This window comes from Ostrea edulis, chromosome 6 (assembly GCF_947568905.1).
Source record: "Ostrea edulis chromosome 6, xbOstEdul1.1, whole genome shotgun sequence".
NCBI lineage: Eukaryota > Metazoa > Mollusca > Bivalvia > Ostreida > Ostreidae > Ostrea > Ostrea edulis.
In genome coordinates this window covers 76,916,337-76,933,198 of record NC_079169.1, presented here as the reverse complement: position 1 = coordinate 76,933,198, position 16,862 = coordinate 76,916,337, and the positions used below count along the sequence as shown (strand labels likewise).

At 34.0% G+C, this 16,862-nt stretch overlaps 2 protein-coding genes across 4 annotated transcripts in view; one reads left to right on the top strand and one right to left on the bottom strand.

The window, feature by feature from the left end:
* Nucleotides 1-873, bottom strand: part of LOC125645914 (lipase maturation factor 2-like) — a 43,056-nt gene extending 42,183 nt beyond the window's left edge. Inside the window, exon 1 of one of the 2 annotated variants that reach the window (XM_048871920.2) lies at nt 728-873. In XM_048871920.2, the coding sequence (XP_048727877.2) occupies nt 728-821 (94 nt within the window). In that variant the 5' untranslated portion in view covers nt 822-873. The remainder of the gene's footprint in view (nt 1-727) is intronic. The other variant, XM_048871919.2, reaches the window with a different exon arrangement.
* Nucleotides 874-1,086: 213 nt separating this feature from the next.
* The window catches only part of LOC125647500 (condensin-2 complex subunit H2-like), a 29,341-nt gene continuing 13,565 nt past the window's right edge, over nt 1,087-16,862 (top strand). The window contains exons 1-8 of one of the 2 annotated variants that reach the window (XM_048874186.2): nt 1,087-1,207; nt 6,412-6,550; nt 9,061-9,162; nt 9,249-9,304; nt 11,800-11,875; nt 12,352-12,420; nt 13,214-13,293; nt 14,901-15,040. In XM_048874186.2, coding sequence (XP_048730143.2) covers nt 6,425-6,550; nt 9,061-9,162; nt 9,249-9,304; nt 11,800-11,875; nt 12,352-12,420; nt 13,214-13,293; nt 14,901-15,040 — 649 coding nt within the window. In that variant the 5' untranslated portion in view covers nt 1,087-1,207; nt 6,412-6,424. Of the gene's footprint in view, nt 1,208-5,930; nt 5,996-6,411; nt 6,551-9,060; nt 9,163-9,248; nt 9,305-11,799; nt 11,876-12,351; nt 12,421-13,213; nt 13,294-14,900; nt 15,041-16,862 lie in introns of those variants that run through there. The other variant, XM_048874184.2, reaches the window with a different exon arrangement.

The following is a 16,862-nucleotide window of genomic DNA, read 5'->3' as shown; positions in this document are numbered from 1 at the left end:
AAGCGTTTCTATGCACAAGACGAATTCATTGTAAACTTCAAAGCCAATAAACTGAGGAAATCTGGAAAAAGATTGGATTTTTTTCACTTGCGAAATATTGCGACCACTTGTGATTTTTCACTCACAATTAAAATTTTTAACTCGCATTTCCCCTTATTTTCATTGCCTGGGCCCAGGTTCAAATTTCGGTCTGGTCCATTGCCAGATAGCTTAGTTGGTAGAGCACCTGACTAGAGATTCAGGGAGCCCAGGTTTAAATCCCGGTCTGGTTTATTGCATTTTCTCCTGTCCTGTTGTACATTAAAACTGCAGTGCTAGCAGTGAAATGTTATTGGAGTTTTGTGTTTCTTGGCTTTTATTGGTTATATTTACTGTATAAAATACAGGATTCTTTTTATAAACTATATATAGTTTTACATTATGAAAACCTCCCGTCGTATTGATAGGAATTCATTACTCAGAGGCATGTTATTCAATACACCAAACTATCAAATACCAAAATAAATACATTAACATATCATTCATACACTTCATAATGTAAACAAGAACAGGAGTCGGCAATTTTATCTGTAAAGGTCTACAACGTAAACAAACAACCACTGAGCTTCGCGAGCTCGCGAAGCCGGCGGCCCAGTGGTTGTTTACATGAGACCTGCAGACTCCTGTAATATATGACTGTGATGCATCAGAAGTACAGGAATGTAGAGGCAAGTGAAGCCGGATTTACCTGGTATTTGAACATACAGTGATGAAAATGCAATCAAGTATATTACTGATATACACCAAAGGAAAAAATCGCGTGTTTCCTTGATGCCTGACATAATTTCAGCATCAGCAAGTTGCCTTGGAACTCAAATCCGGATATGACTTCGATCAATTATAGTCTCGTATCAAAAATGTAAAAGATTTCGTTTGAAATATCAAATATCGAAATAAGTACCTTAAACATATCATTCATAAACTTCATAATGTAAAATTAATTGATGAAATCTTATACAAAGTGAGATAATATATGTTCTTTAATTTGGCGGAGGAATATATATTGTCCATGAATATAATTGGTTCAAATTCATCCACGTCAGCCAATGAGATCAAGTCTAACAAATTCTGCACGGTGAATCTCTTAAGCGCGAATAGATAAACATGTGAAAAATGACAACATTGAATTGTAGCCCTTTCAACTAGCTCCATTATTGAAACAGCACAGGTATTCAGTGATTGTAGTTGTACGATGATTCATTTCTTACATTTGTATTTCCAGAATGAGAATATGATTTCATTGAAACTTTCAATGAAAGATTCGGATTAGAATGACATTTGGTGTATAACATTGAATCTTACAGCTGTCTTAGGCTTCTGAATTTCTATCAATACGCCGTAAGATGTGTAGTAAAGATTGTATGGATTTTTTCGGCGTATTAATAGAAATTCAGAGGCCTGTGATTGAATATAGTTACCCAACATATGGGTAAATAAAGGTTTATTTGATAAAAGGGAAATATACAATTTATTACAGTAAGCAGGTCCAGTCCAAAGACTTTCTACCTACGTAGCTATTAATAGGTATTTAAACCTACTTAAAGTAGCTACTTCTACCTACGTTTATCTGTTTTTGAAAATATAAATAAATAATAATTAAAGCGCATCTTTTAAACAGGTCAGTTGTTTCATGCATCATGTTGTGCACGGCAAAATTCAGAGTGTAAATTTGAATACTTTACGAGGGTGAAGAATGCAGAGGAAATGCATGAAAATTCTCCCCAAAAACCTTTAATGTAAAACTGCATGAATGTAAACTTTAGAATTAATACAGATTTGTTAGACATTCTACACTTTTTCTCACGTAGCTTTGATCCTAAACTCATAGAAAATGGAACTGGGTGCTGTTATTCATGCAAATTTGAAAAAGTTAGAAAGTAATCATTTTTGTCCAATATTTTTGTAGTATTCATCGTCAGTGTAAGTGAATCAAGAAATTTGGTACATGCCATATTGCGTCGTTCCTGCGTTTGGCCACGAAATGCAAGTAAAGGAAAAAGTAGGTAAAAATAGCTACCTGGAGTAGGTTTAAATACCTACATAGCTATAAGTACCTACGTAGGTAGAAATAGTCTTTGGACTGGACCTGGTAAGTGAGTTTTGTATGCCATATCTCAAACTGATGGTTTTTTAAAATTGATGATTGACATACAGTTTGGTTTAAGCCTAGTTTATGATATTGTGTGTATGGGCTTGATCATCTTCGCTAGCCAAGGGTTTATGCTCCGCTGTCGAGAAGCAGTGCGGATGGTAAACCCTTGGCTAGCGAAGATATGGGGTTTGACATTTAAACAATAAAATTAAACGAACTTGTTTGATGTGTGGCTTTGGTGTATTCAGGAGTCGAAATTAACTTTTTCTACCACAGGCTAAAATGAAAACCTACAAGCTAAAATAAAAATAATGAAGCAGTGCTCTTTTTTCATGTTTTTAAAAAAAAACAAAACAATTGCATGCATTTTCCCCATCATTATTCATTACTGAGCCTTGTGGGCAGGGTTGGGCGGTTAAAACCGCCCCCGGTTTTAACCGTCCCGGTCAATACTCCCTAAGTGGTCAATACTGGTCAATTGAGATTTAAACTGTCCATTTTCCTATTTTTGTACATTTTTTGCAAAGATAAATTAAGTCTTTTCATTATAATATATGGATCAATTGGTTATCAATAATTTTCATTAGATAATTAGATGTAATTTCATAAGTTTAATATATTTGGTTTGCTGAAACTGTGATCATAATATCTTCAGAACTATAAAAGAGGGTCACATATAAAAAGCATAACTAGACAATAGGATCTGCTTATACATGTACCTGGACAGATTAAGAATAACAGGACATTAAATAAACACAGTGATTTAATATGAATTGGGTGACAGGTGCTGTAGATAAACAATGTGTTGCAATGTACAGAGCAGGAGATGTACCTCAGCACAGGAAACAAAGTTGACAGGTGTTAATTAGCATACTCTGGGACCAGAGAGGACCCATGTACATGTTATTGCTATGAAAACATCACCAACACACACCCTCAAATGTTTATTTAACAGTTAAATGAAGATTTGAAACAATAGGTAGTTCTTGATAAACTAAAGAATTTGAACAGAAATAGAAAACACTTCCCCCATCATACTATCTATGGCTTCAACAAAACATAGTTTAGGAAATACCACAATTTTCCTCTCACATTCACTTCTTGACCTGCTAAGAGACACAATCATGAAGCCTAGAGATCCTATTTGGAATTTCTATGATATTGTTGAGGACAACAACAAGACCACAGCAAGATGTAAAGACTGCAATGCTGTTGTCAGTGCCAAAGTAATACAGCTACGAAACAGTTTTTAATTTTTACAATAAACTTTTACATCTTCCCCTATTTAATTGAGTCATTTACATTATTTATTTAATATTATGAAGTATATTATATTAAACTGATAGTTCATGTTATGAATTACAGTATTTACAATAATGGCCACTGAAACATTTAAAATAACCAACACAGACTATAATGACCAAACAATTTTCAATCAACCAGTACTGACCAGTATTGACCTGTTTTAACCAGTATTGACCACCGGCCCGGTCAATACTCATATTGACCACTTTTTTGCCAACCCTGCTTGTGGGTCAACAGACATCGTTTGGACAAGACACTAAGTTACGTAAGTCATGTTTAGGTCTCTTGATTATCGCACCTCTAATCCACAACCTGTTTACCGCAGGTCCAATTTCATGCCACATCAGAGTTGTCACTAGTGATTTTTCAAAGCGAATCCGGGACTCATGGTTTTATAAGCAGCATGATCATGAGCCCCATGGACTTTTTTGATAATCGTCTACGTGGTGAGCAGTGCACTCGTGTTATCACCACAACCCGACCTCAATATGACAATAAATTAATTTAGATAGGACATTCTCATGATTCTGATAAAAATAACTACCGGAAGACTTGGTAAAACATAGACTCTGACTTTTTTTTTCTTACTAGATAAATGAATAGCAAAAACCTCATACTTAGAATTCAATTTAATCACAACTATAGGTGAACAGGACTCGTGGCACATGTATTTTTCATCATAATGCGATGTCCGACCTCTAAAGCATTTGTTTGACTCCAAGTTTCTTAAAAATCGTAAAAGAAAAATCCGGATAGAAACGGTTGTTGAAAGCGGTCGTTCATGTAAGCGTTTGTATAATTCAGATTTCAAGTTTAAGAAAAGCGAATGGCGCATTACCGTATAAAACGGATATGATACGATCATAGTTTGTAAATCACCACTCGCTAAAATTTTCGAGTGTCCACTATTTTTACTCGCTATTTTTCAAATGTACTCGCATTTTGCGAAAATTTATCGCTAATTTCGAGCCCTGTGTATTTTCAAAGAGGCAAGGAATTATAAGCAAAATAATTAGTGTGATACATCAAATGTTGCTGCATGTTATCTTTGAACTTGAATTTCAGCCGTTTCCCCTCCTAAAGATTGCCTATTTTTTCTCAATTTAGCTTGCATTTTTCCCCAATAATGAAATTATGAAAGGAAAATGTATTTGAAAAAAATAAACATTCGATGTGAATTTTATAACAAAGTGTTATGGGAATGATGAATTGGATAGAATAGTTGAAAATTTTAGGAGGTTAAAGAAAATTAGATGTGTAAAATAAAGATAATATAATGTTTGATATGATTTTAAAACTTAATTACAATAAAATTGATTTTTTTCCCAATTTGAAAGCCACAGGACCCTTGTAAAAAATGTAGAAAAATCACTGAAGATTTATATTCAGATTTTCTCTACTCCATATGGACTAGTGCCATAGAGAGTTTATTACTCTGACATGTTTTTTATTGATCTCGGACTTGCAGACGTGAAGTAATTTCGAATTCTGTCTATTGCATGACAGTGAGGGAGATTAATAGAATCTTTCATTAGTACGAGTGTGGGATAGGGAAATTCCACCAAGGGGACAAGATTCACAGTCTAGGACGAGGCTTTGCAGAGTCCTAGACAGTGAATCTTGTTCCAGAGGTGGAATTTCCCTATCCCACGCGAGTAAATGATGAACGATTATTTTTCTCACATTTTACCCACAGTTTAATCACTTTAGTGCATAAATTCAGGGACTTTACGAAAATTATAATTATCCAAATCCTCATTTGAACTTCAATGCAAAAACTAATTAGACAGGCAGAAAGAGCATACCTGAAAATGGTTTACACTGTAAGTGTAAACTAAAAAAACCAAGGTTGTCCACCAGAAAATCTATATCAAATTGAAATTTAAAGAAAACAATACAAAATATTTTAATTCAGTAACTTCACTGTGTAACGTAAATCATAGAAGATATATGACATCACAATCATATGACATGGCAGCAGTGTGAGACAGAAAAATCTCACATGGCTTTCTCACACGGGTAAAGTCGATCTCACACTGGTGATAATATGAGAAATGAAGATCTATCTATTCACCCATGAAAAATCATTCCCCCAGGGCAACGATTTTCTTAGTTGAATGGATCTTCATATCCTCTGAACATTCATGCAATAAATTGTGTATTATACTGAAAGCAAGAATACGAAAGACTTTTGTAAAGTGCAATTAATATTGTGAGAGAGAGAAAAAACGGATCTATGCAGTATGCATGCACATGTAGCTGAGCTGAGCACTGTCAACGTATTAGAACGTACAAGCAATGGAATAACTTTATATAATAACCCTTCTCCCTGAATGCTGATTACTTACATGGTCAGATGATTAACTGTGTATCAGAATCCCACCCTGCATGTAAACAAATTCCTTTTGTGTCTTATGAAGTGTAAGAGTTTGTTTATGGGAAATGACTTGGAGTATTGTGGCATCACAATCAACTGCATTTACCTTATTGTAGAGTTTATAGAAAATGCATGAGGCTTCTGAAAGGGTGGAATATTACGAGAAAATATGATGTTCGAGGGTAATGTGAAGTTTTATTTTCCCCCTGCATGTTGCTAGACAATCAGTCAGATTGCATACTATTGTTAATTTCAGGTGTTGTAATGTGTTTTTTATTCATTGATGAAAAATGAATTATTCAGTTACTTATTTGTAGTACTTATGTATTCTTGTGACGTCATGTTTTGTCATGGTTTATATATAACAAGTGAAAATAATATACATCAATACATTTGTCTTGTTCATTGTCAACTGTTGCATGATTTTACGATGGGCTTCTGTGTCATTCTAATCCTATCAGCAGAATGAGTAATACAGTAGTTCCTGGGATTCTGGATTGCAAGCAATCGTTAGCTGTTGTAAATACCTGACCTATGACCCAGAAAACCCACTAGTCTTACACTCTAAAGAAATTGTATGACGTATTTTCATTTGCAGAACTGATTTCAAAATGATTGTTTCACATTCCCAAGATGAGCTCGATTCCAGATTTGCTAATCTTCTACAGCCAATCCGAGATCTAACCAAAAACTGGGATGTTGATATAGCATCATCTCTAGAGGATTATCTTGAGGAGGTTTGTCCATGTTTATTTGTTGTTTACAGGGCTTGAAACTAACTGTTTATGTCACCAGTCTAGTTGGACTGATAGGGTATAATTTCAACCAGTCCGCAGAAAATTTACTAGTCCACCAGAGTTTTCCAGTAATAATTATACATATTTCGTTAATGTTATAGAAATGAAATTTAACTAGATATGCCTTAGACTATTACAATATTGTATTAAACACTGCTGTGACAGGCTTTCAAGCGGGCCCTTATTTTTCTACAACAGCCTTTATTTTCCTTATTTGAGCTTTAGAATCCTAAAAAAGCCCCAATTTTTGGTTGAAATTCCAACATTTTCAAATTTTGAAAGTTTAAATAAATTTGACATAAAGTAAGTGTTGAAATTCATTAAATTCAGTCTTAGTATACTTTCAGAAAATGAATATGTTGATTAAATGTACATCTCAGAAGACATCTTGATGGTTATAAGCTATATTCAGCATTGATTGTGAGCCATGGGAGTCCACCTGAATTATATCATGGTTTGTGCTGAATGCCGAATATGGCTGTTGATGACCACTGGTATGATCTTCTGAGTGGGTAATTAGTTTTTAGGTCACCTGAGTAAACTCAGGTGACCTATTGCAATTGGTTGTCGTCCGTCGTGCGTTAACAATTGAACATTTTTAAATTCTTACTAACTACCTGTCCAATTCTTTTCAAATTTGGTATGAAGCATCATTGGGACAAGGGGGACATCAATTGTAAATTTCAGGACTCCAGCACCCCTGGGGCCCTAGGGGCGGGGCAAAAACTGCCCAAAATTGACCAATTTTCAAAAATTTTCTTCTCAAGAACCACACACATGTACGAAAACCTAAATACATAGTGATGTAGAGCAGGAAGGCCTCTACCAAATTTGTAAATTTCATAATCCCCGGGGTAGGGGTTCTGACCCCAGGGCGGGGCCAAACTTGTTACATAGTGTTTATGTGTAAAACACTTAATTGACATCTTCTTTAGTTCTATTGATACTAAATTGAAGAAAAATAGATATTTAGAAAGAACAGGTAGTCCTTTACCAAAATTGTAAATTTGATTGATCCAGGGGTAAGGGTTTTGGTATCAAGGTGGGGCCAAAATGATCAGTTATTAAATGTGTGAACAATAGACATTTTTAACTTCTTCTTGATAACTATCATTCCAATTCTTATCAAATTTAGTATGAATCATCATTTGGACAAGGGGGGCATAAATTGTAAATTTGAGGACTCCAGCACCCTTGGGGCCCTAGGAGCGGGGCAAAAACTGCCCAAAATTGACCAATTTTCAAAAATCATCTTCTCAAGAACCACACACATGTAAGAAAAACTAAATACATAGTGATGTAGAGCAGGAAGGCCTCTACCCAAATTGTAAATTTCATGATCCCCGGGGTAGGGGTTCTGACCCCAGGGCGGGGCCAAACTTGTTATATAGTGTTTATGTGTAAGACACTTAAATAACATTTTCTTTAGAGCTTTTGATACTAAATTGAAACTAAATGGATAGAGCAGGTAGTCTTTTACCAAAATTGTAAATTTGATTTTCCCCGACGAGTAAGGGTTTTGACCCCAGGGTGGGGCCAAACTTAGTATATATAGTATTTATGGGTAAGTTTGCTAATACTGTATAAAATCTTAATGCATACTTAGGAATAGCAGAAAAGGATGTACAAAAAATGGTGAATTTCACAACCCAGGGTTATGACTTTAGGATGAGTCCAAATTAGTCATATATATTGATGTTTTAATGTTAATACACCTATTATTTAAAGCCTTTCATCAGTTTATGCACTTTTGAGGGCAGTAAAGTTTTAAGAACACATCTTGTTTTATACTGTTGGTGAACATTAGAATTTAGCTTAGATATTCAGAACAGGAATTTTTTTCTAGATTTCATAGCCCATGGAAGTAGTGATACTTTTTCACTAGTATTTAGGTGACCGATAAGGCCTGTGGGCCTCTTGTTGTATTATTGTTCTTGCAGATGGTGAGTAAAACATTTTTTCTTTCCTATTGATTTGTAAATTTAACCCTTATTTTTGTCTAAAAAGCCCTTAAAAATCCTTAAAAAGGCTCTTATTTTTTGATAATTTTGCCCTAAAAATGGCCCTTATTTTTTGCTAAATGTCACTTGAAAGCCTGTTGTGAGATTTATATAATTTACTAATCAGGTTCGTCTAATATCTACAGAGGAACGCCAAATCCATGTTTAAGATTCTATAAGTATGTTTTCCAAAATGACGTTTTAGAAAATTGACCTGTCCCATTGGACTGAGTAAAACAAATGTCAGTCAGTCTGCCAGACTTTTAACCAGTCGCGAACTGACGGACATATGTTAATTTTTAACCCTGGTTTATATATTTTTGTAGTTGCAAATGGTTCTTTCAGAGTGTTGATGGTTTAAAATACATATTAAAGTACATATGCTATGAATCACAGTATGTTTAAACTGAAAGTTTTTGTCTCCTATGTAGTGAATGCTATGTTTTGTAGCTTGACAAGATAGTGGTAACATTTGATGGAGGGATGACCACTATGAACTTTGCTGAAGCTGCCATGTTAATTCAGGGCTCAGTGTGTGTGTATAGCAAAAAGGTAAGTATGGCATTTTAAACTGAAGAAATGTGTTAGCAAAGACAACTTTGTATTTTTCAGTTTTAATTGTTAACTTTTATTTACAGGTGGAATATCTATATACCTTGGTATATCAAGTTCTTGACTTGCTGGCAAGTAAAAAGTAAACACTTTTATATGTTTGATATTTAATTGTAATTTATGAATTACATTTTGATTGTAAATAAATGCAAAAGTTGAAAAAATATGTTATGTAACGGTAGATATATAACACATCGAATGTCTAATACATGTATATGCCAGCAGCTGCATACCAATAAACATTATTCTTCATTTTTCTAGTAACAAGTTGCCTTTGTATTATTTATACTGATAGCTACTTTTTAAAGCATTTACCATTTTACATTTTAGTATAATAATAGAGCTTTACTTGGATACTACAGGTCATAGTTATTGTGGGAATAGAAATCTTGTGATATCTTTTTATTAGGTCCATACTCAGATAAATTTAATATCATTGCAATCTTTTTTATCTGTTATTGTGCATTAACATTTGAACATTTTCGACTTCATCTCAAATACAACTGGGCCAGTTTTTACTAGGATTGGCATGTAGCACGATTGGGATAGAGGGTAAAAATTTAAATACCATGGCCCCTGCCTTCCAGGGGGCTGAAGGATAGGACCAAAAGCTCTAAAAACGGTGCTGTCTTGTAAAAATTTTATTCAGGGATGTCTAGAGAATAAACTTGGTGGATAGTCATGAACAGGGAGGCCTTTACCAAAATTGTGAATTTTAATTAAGCTGATTCTCTATTAACATGGTTAATTGTAATTCTTGATAAAAACACTGCTGTAAACACAAGACATAAAGGCAAATTTGACTTTCAAGGGTGAAGATAACAAACAGTGATCAATCTCATAACTCCTAAAAGCAATGCAAAATAAATAGTTAGGCAAACACGGACCCCTGGACATACCAGAGGTGGGATCAGGTGCCTAGGAGGAGTAAGCATTCCCTGTCGACCGGTCACGCCCATCGTGAGCCCTTTATCATGATAAGGTAAACGGAGTTATCCGTAGTCAAAATCAGTGTGCCAAGAATGGCCTAACAATTGGTATGAAACACATCAGACAGCATATGACCCAATGATAGGTTGTATTGACAAACTAGATTGTTATAACGACCATAGAATTTGCGAAATGCTGACTTTAATCGAGACTGTTGAAACCCCTATACCATCAACTTGTTTATCATTAGCTTGCCTATGTGAATATACTTGTATTTTTACTGACTCTAAATAAAATTTATTTCAGGACTTACATGTAACTTTACTTTGGAAACACTAAAGTATTTCTATACAATCAGTGACGTGTAAAATTACCCATGCGTTTAATGGTTTTTACCAATAATACAAGCCATCATTGTATTCACAATACGTATCATATTGTGAGTGTGTATTGTTTCAGTTTTACTGGGTTTCATTATTTAAAAGATGCACCAGTTGCACCATCAACATGCAATGCTCCCTGTAGTGTATTACATGAAAAGTTTGTGTGTGGTATGACTAAGGTGACCATAAAGGTCCATGGGCCTGCTGTTTTGTAAGTGCCTGGAAATGCTATGTAAGTAGTAGAAGATGACTCCCATTATTTTGATGTCCAAAGATTAAGAGTATGTGTGATATTCAATTATTCAACTCATTTATATACTTGCTACGTAAGTAAGGCAACATCAAATCGATTCTCTGGTTCTCAACAATTGTTTTTCAAAAAATGGGTAGGTAGGTAGGTAGGTAGGGGGTTTAGTTTTTCAGTTTATCTCCATGTCACATATGGGTAGGGATTTTTTTTCTGTGGGTTTTTTTTGTGTTGTGAAGTAAAGTTAGAGTTTTACAAATGGCATTCAACACTGTATAGCTTCTTTTCATTCTGTTTATCTGACGAGGGCAAATCAGTCTTTTTTTCAAACTTTCACTTTTGAATATCTCCCCAAAAAGTTCAACCACTTCGGAAATTTTCACTGTTGAAAAAACCTGATCGCTGTCAGCCGTTTTGTTTCGACCTACGAAAACGTCGTACTTCAACTCGGCCTTGCTTTCATCAATTTCTTCCTTCAAGGTTTCAATTTCTTTAAATTCACCGCCCAGAAGTTTCTTGCAAAGCATATCAACTGTCAAGGACGAGTCTACCAGTATAATTGTCCTTGGAACAATCTGTTTTGAGTTAAAAATAATCTCAATGCTGACAAGAACTGTTTCTGTCGCCATATTGTTTACATCAACTAAGCAGCATGTCTTATTCAGCAAGGCGCTTTACGATTTTGGCGCCAAAACACGAATTTTATTTTGACAGATCAAATACAGGCGGCGGCAATTTGTTTCTGGGGCAGTAATAAACTCATGTCAGCGGCCGATTTGGGGGGGGGGGGGGGGGGCGGCAGTGTCTGAGAACCAGAGAATCGATTTGATGTGGCCTAACGAACAAATTGATATAAAGTACAACCAGACAAGGTTGTAGTAAATAATGTATGTTTACTAGTTTATATGATATAACCTTATAGAACTGATGATAGGGAAACAGGACCCCTATAATGATGCAACAGTTTGCTATACCTTTGTTTGATGTGAGATTACAATTGAATTGATGTATCCACAGAAAGCAGAGCAAGCAGTCAGCAGGGGATGGAAATAGTGGACATGCCGCCGATTTAGAAAAGAATGAAGATGAAGAGGTTTTACTTACAAATAATTAAGTGTTCAATTCAATTTACTGTTTAGAGACTCATCTTACTGGTTTCATTTCATGTAAAGAAATTGATTTGTGTGTTTAATAATAATTACATGTGTATGATATACTTGTGATTAATACACATTAATATTACAGACACAGGAGTCGACATGTAGAGAAATACTCTACAATATATTTTCTTTATTTGAATGCTAAGTGCAAAAACATTCCAAAATTCCTGAGTTCTTTCACATTCCTATTATTAATAAAGAAAAAATCTAACAGAAATTTTGAGATATTTTGGAGTATATTGTTGATAGAAACTTTTTTAATAGCATTCAGAAAAGCAAAATTTTCGGATGCACTATTTGATTTAAAAATGAATTTCTTTTTGCCTCATTTAAATATATACAGTTGATATTGTTTAAATATTGTATGCTTTAATGACATTTTACATTTGTACTTGTTTTATTACCTCAGTTTCTAAGCCTGGATGATATTCAAGAGCACAATAATATTGTGTTGAAAAACGATGAATTTGGAAATAAGGTTTGTTTAACATGTTTAAAACAGATATTTACATTATTTTGAAACTTGGTGAAAAAACTTACCATTTTTGTTTTTAAATACTTTTACATAGCCAGATTCACATACAAGAACTAGGTTCACAAACAATTTGATAAGGCTGTAATTCTGACCAGACCTACATAAATAGTGTAAATGTATGAATTTCTTGTTCAGTAGGTGGGGTATTCTGCAAATAATGATTTTAGAAATTCATCATGAATTTTCTATATACTGTACATCATGACAATTATGTGCATTTCCCACCATTTTTTTCAAATGGCCAAAAATTACTGTTATTCTAAGCTGCAGAAAGTATGGACCACAGGTGTTAACCATGATCAAGTAAATTATCATATCAGCTGAAAGTAGAACTGGTTGATGCATGAGGTCCATTTCAATTTTTTATTTTTATTTTTTGAAATTGTTAGAAAAGTCCATGTTTTACAATTCTTTTAATATTTGTGTTCATGATGCATTGTATGAATGTAGTAATTGCGGCAGAATTATTTCACTTAGTATTTATAAAAAATACATCTGATTAACTTAATTGATAATTTGTTATCAACTGCATGATGTGTGCCAACATACAACTGATTTTTATAGTAATTGTTAATTGGATAAAGGAAAATTTCACATCACATATGGAAATTACTGACTTCGAGAGAAAACAAAAATATTTAAAAATGATTTGAACCTATTCTTAAGAAAACCAACTACAATGTTTGTTTTGTTTTTTAAATGTTGTTCTCCAACTTGTGATGTTTTTTGCTTTTAGAATGTTATGCCCATTCCTCAGATGCCACTGTCATTAATTCCTCTTGAGGAGGGAGAAAAGGGAAGTAATCCTCTTCTGAGGTATATATAAAATATGACAAAGATTCATGTGGTACATTCTTTTATATATTTATGCATTGGTAGAATTCCTAGTTTCTGTTTCCAATGAAGTTTTTGGGGTTAAAAGGTCATAGATGCTGGTTTGAAGCAGGCACATCAATCATAAAAAAAATATACAGCAAAAGGTGTAACAAGAATAGATCAATTGCTCAGAAAGGAGGGCTGGCTCAGTAATCTTACAAATTACAGAAGCTGTGAAATTCGAAATTCCTGAACCTGTTCAACTTTGATTGGGTCCCCCTTTTACTTCATTCCAGTTTACCACTTTAAATTTGTGTTTAGATACAAAAACACTCTCTTAGAATGACAATAGAAATCCTCAGTCATAAAATAGCTGAACTACATATTCAATGACATCACAAATTTGAATAAATGAGACACTCACTCTGTTTCTGGGTCACAACATCGATTGTCATTGTGCACAATGGTTGATTAGTAACTAGGGATGTCAATTTTACTTAGCTTAGTGGAATACTTGGAGGCTTTAGTCGAGCGATAGTCAAGTACTCGGTAAAAAAGAAAGGAAAAAACCCAGACTAACAGGGTACAAGTGTACCTAAGTCATCAATTACACATCAGCACACACGGATAGCTAAGTTTAGGGGATGAAAGGCTACTAATAACGACTGTTTATCTGGATAGCTGTTCAGAAATTTGTTCAATTGAATTAAATATTATGACAAACAAACTTGGGTTTATTTTTATTCAAACACGCTAGCATGAAAAGTACATCAACATGCAATATAAGACAGCAATTCTTTAAATTATCATTCATGTCTATGAATTTTTATTTCATTTCATTATATTTTTTTATGCAAAATAAACATAGGGCATGCTTTTTTCTGAGAATATCAAGGGGTGGCACCATGCATTTTTTCCAAGGAAATTAACCCAATTTTGAGAGTGAGTTTACACGAAGGTGCTTTATACACTAGATCCATACTTTAAACCCATAATGAGAAGTAGATAAATGGTAATTTTTATTTTGATAATGAAACGTTGTACAAGCAAGAATTAATATGCACTTAGGCATTAAAAGAATTAATATGCACTTAGGCATTAAAAGAATTAATATGCACTTAGGCATTAAAAGAAACAAGCAAACATATTTTTAAGGTCTTTCCAATGTATATACAAAATTTATGATTTATTACATGTTGTAACTCGACGGAATGCAAGTTCAGATTCACATAATGTACATTTCACTGTATTTCCATCACAAGATCTTTTTAAGTATGTCCAAACTGGATTTCGGAGGCATATTTACAGACCGACATCCAAACGTTTGTTTGACTTTACCCTTACATGATTTTTACTCACAGAAAATTTATAAACATTACTAAAAAGGCTACATGTATTTTGAACGAGTACTTGACTATGAAATATTTAGTTCATGTTCGGTATGACTGAACGATAGACTAAGTCGAGTACTCGTTGACATCCCTATTAGTAACATATTCTAAAATAGTCAGTTCATCCATATAACCATTTTGAAAACTTCACTGCGAAGGTAAGCAATCTTAACTTGTCTAGCCTACATGGCAGTTGAATTTCATTTCCATTTTTAGTAAGAAGGGAGAAGTTTTGGGCAGCAGGAATGACTTCAAAATCAACATCTGTTCCGTCCACCAGAGTGGCACTCTGCTCCTGGATATGTCACACATGGCACTGCTGGAGAAGACCCTGGGGGACTGCATCTCCATTCAGGGTACAAACGTCCTAAATAAAACTCTTTTAATACAACTTTCTACAGATTGAGATCTGAAAAATGTGGAGATATATTGATTTACAGTGGAGCCTCATTTATTTGGACACTTTGATTCCCAGCCAAATTATCTGTCTATTTGAAGCGTCGGGATATTTGAATTGCCTTGATTTCTACTTTAACATGTATATATGGCATTCATATTAATGGCAAGAAGAATGTTGCATTATTTTGATTTGTTTAATACGTACCCCATTTTTGGGCCTGAAAATTGGAGGGGGAGGGGGGGCACAATTTGTGTGTATAATGTGCAGCAAAAGTTTCCACAAGTGGTATTCTTTACTATATTCCTTGCAGTGTCTATGGGTCAAACAATATTGTGGTAAAAGTGTGACAAAAACCGGTAGTGGTATATGATGCACGCCCCTTTGCCACAAAATAAAATTCTAGAAAAAAGTGTATATTTAAGATTCGGCAAAATACAGTACATTAGCACTACTACAAAAATTAGTCAAAAATCAATAGTGGTATATACATGTAATACACACCCCTATACACTTGAAACACATGTTAGGTCAATTAAAACGTTTGTTAAGCATTATTACATGATTCAGTCGCCCAATACTATTGACACTGCTATGGTTAAACCTAATTAGAAATTATACAGTTACATGGTTGTATATGCTGTCAATATTAAACTGATAAATGCCAAGTCACGCTCTCTTAGTCGGTGGTGTAGACTTGGTAGGAAATAAAAAGCTGCTTAGCATGTGATCACCGACATGGATGCAACACCCTTTATACTTTGTATGACTTGGCACAAAGCATCCTTGGGTGATGGAGGTTTAATTTTAATCAGATGAAGGACCACCCTGTTTTCAAAGGCAAGATAATTAATAATTGTGAAAAAAATCTTTTCTGGAACAATAGGATTACTGTATGTCAAATGAAAATGAAAGCATCCTCGTGTAGATTTAGTTGAATTCAAATTGTTTCTCCAGGGGTAAGGGCAGGGGACATTATTAGGGTGAGAAAGTTTCTGAAACACATTGTTAATCACGCTAAAAGCAAATATCTGTTTACAAAATCTTTTTAATAAAAATATTTATAAAGTCTGTAAAATTAAAGCAGCGACTAAATGCATACATCCTGTTTGAATGAACTGAAGTTTAAAATGGCAGGAAAGTGACATTTGTTGGTGAGATCTTGTTTTGATTGGGTTCAATAATCTGGTAATTGTTAGATTAAAAACGACACTGTGCCATTTATGTTCATCTCTGAGAAATATTTCCAGTATAATTGATTATCATTTACTATTTCAGACAGTAATCTTTATCAACATAATAAGTTGTTCCAATGACATATATAGAATTTGTTAAGCTTTAAATATATAAAGAAGAATGGTACAACAGAGAAATTTGATGTGGATGAAAAGTGGAGGATATATACATTATTTTGAAATTGAAAACTTTCTTATTTACTTAATCTAATAAAAAAGAAAATGTAGTTTTAATATAAAGTAATAGGAGGGAAAAAATCAGAACCCCTGCTGGACTTGAACCCGCAATCTACAGTTCAGCAGTTGAAGTGCTTACTTAAAGAGCTACTCAGCTAGGCATTTAAATCTAAAAGGAATAGAAAAATGAATTTTAATTCATGTTTTAAAATGTAGTCAGCCATTATGACAATGTAGAATACCTCCTTAATTTGTACGGTAATTTGCTATACAGTATATGCACAATAGATCTGCGTCATCACACTACTACAGAAGTACAAGTACACAGTACATGCATCTTCAAGTGAACATTTTGGTGTATGTGCATGA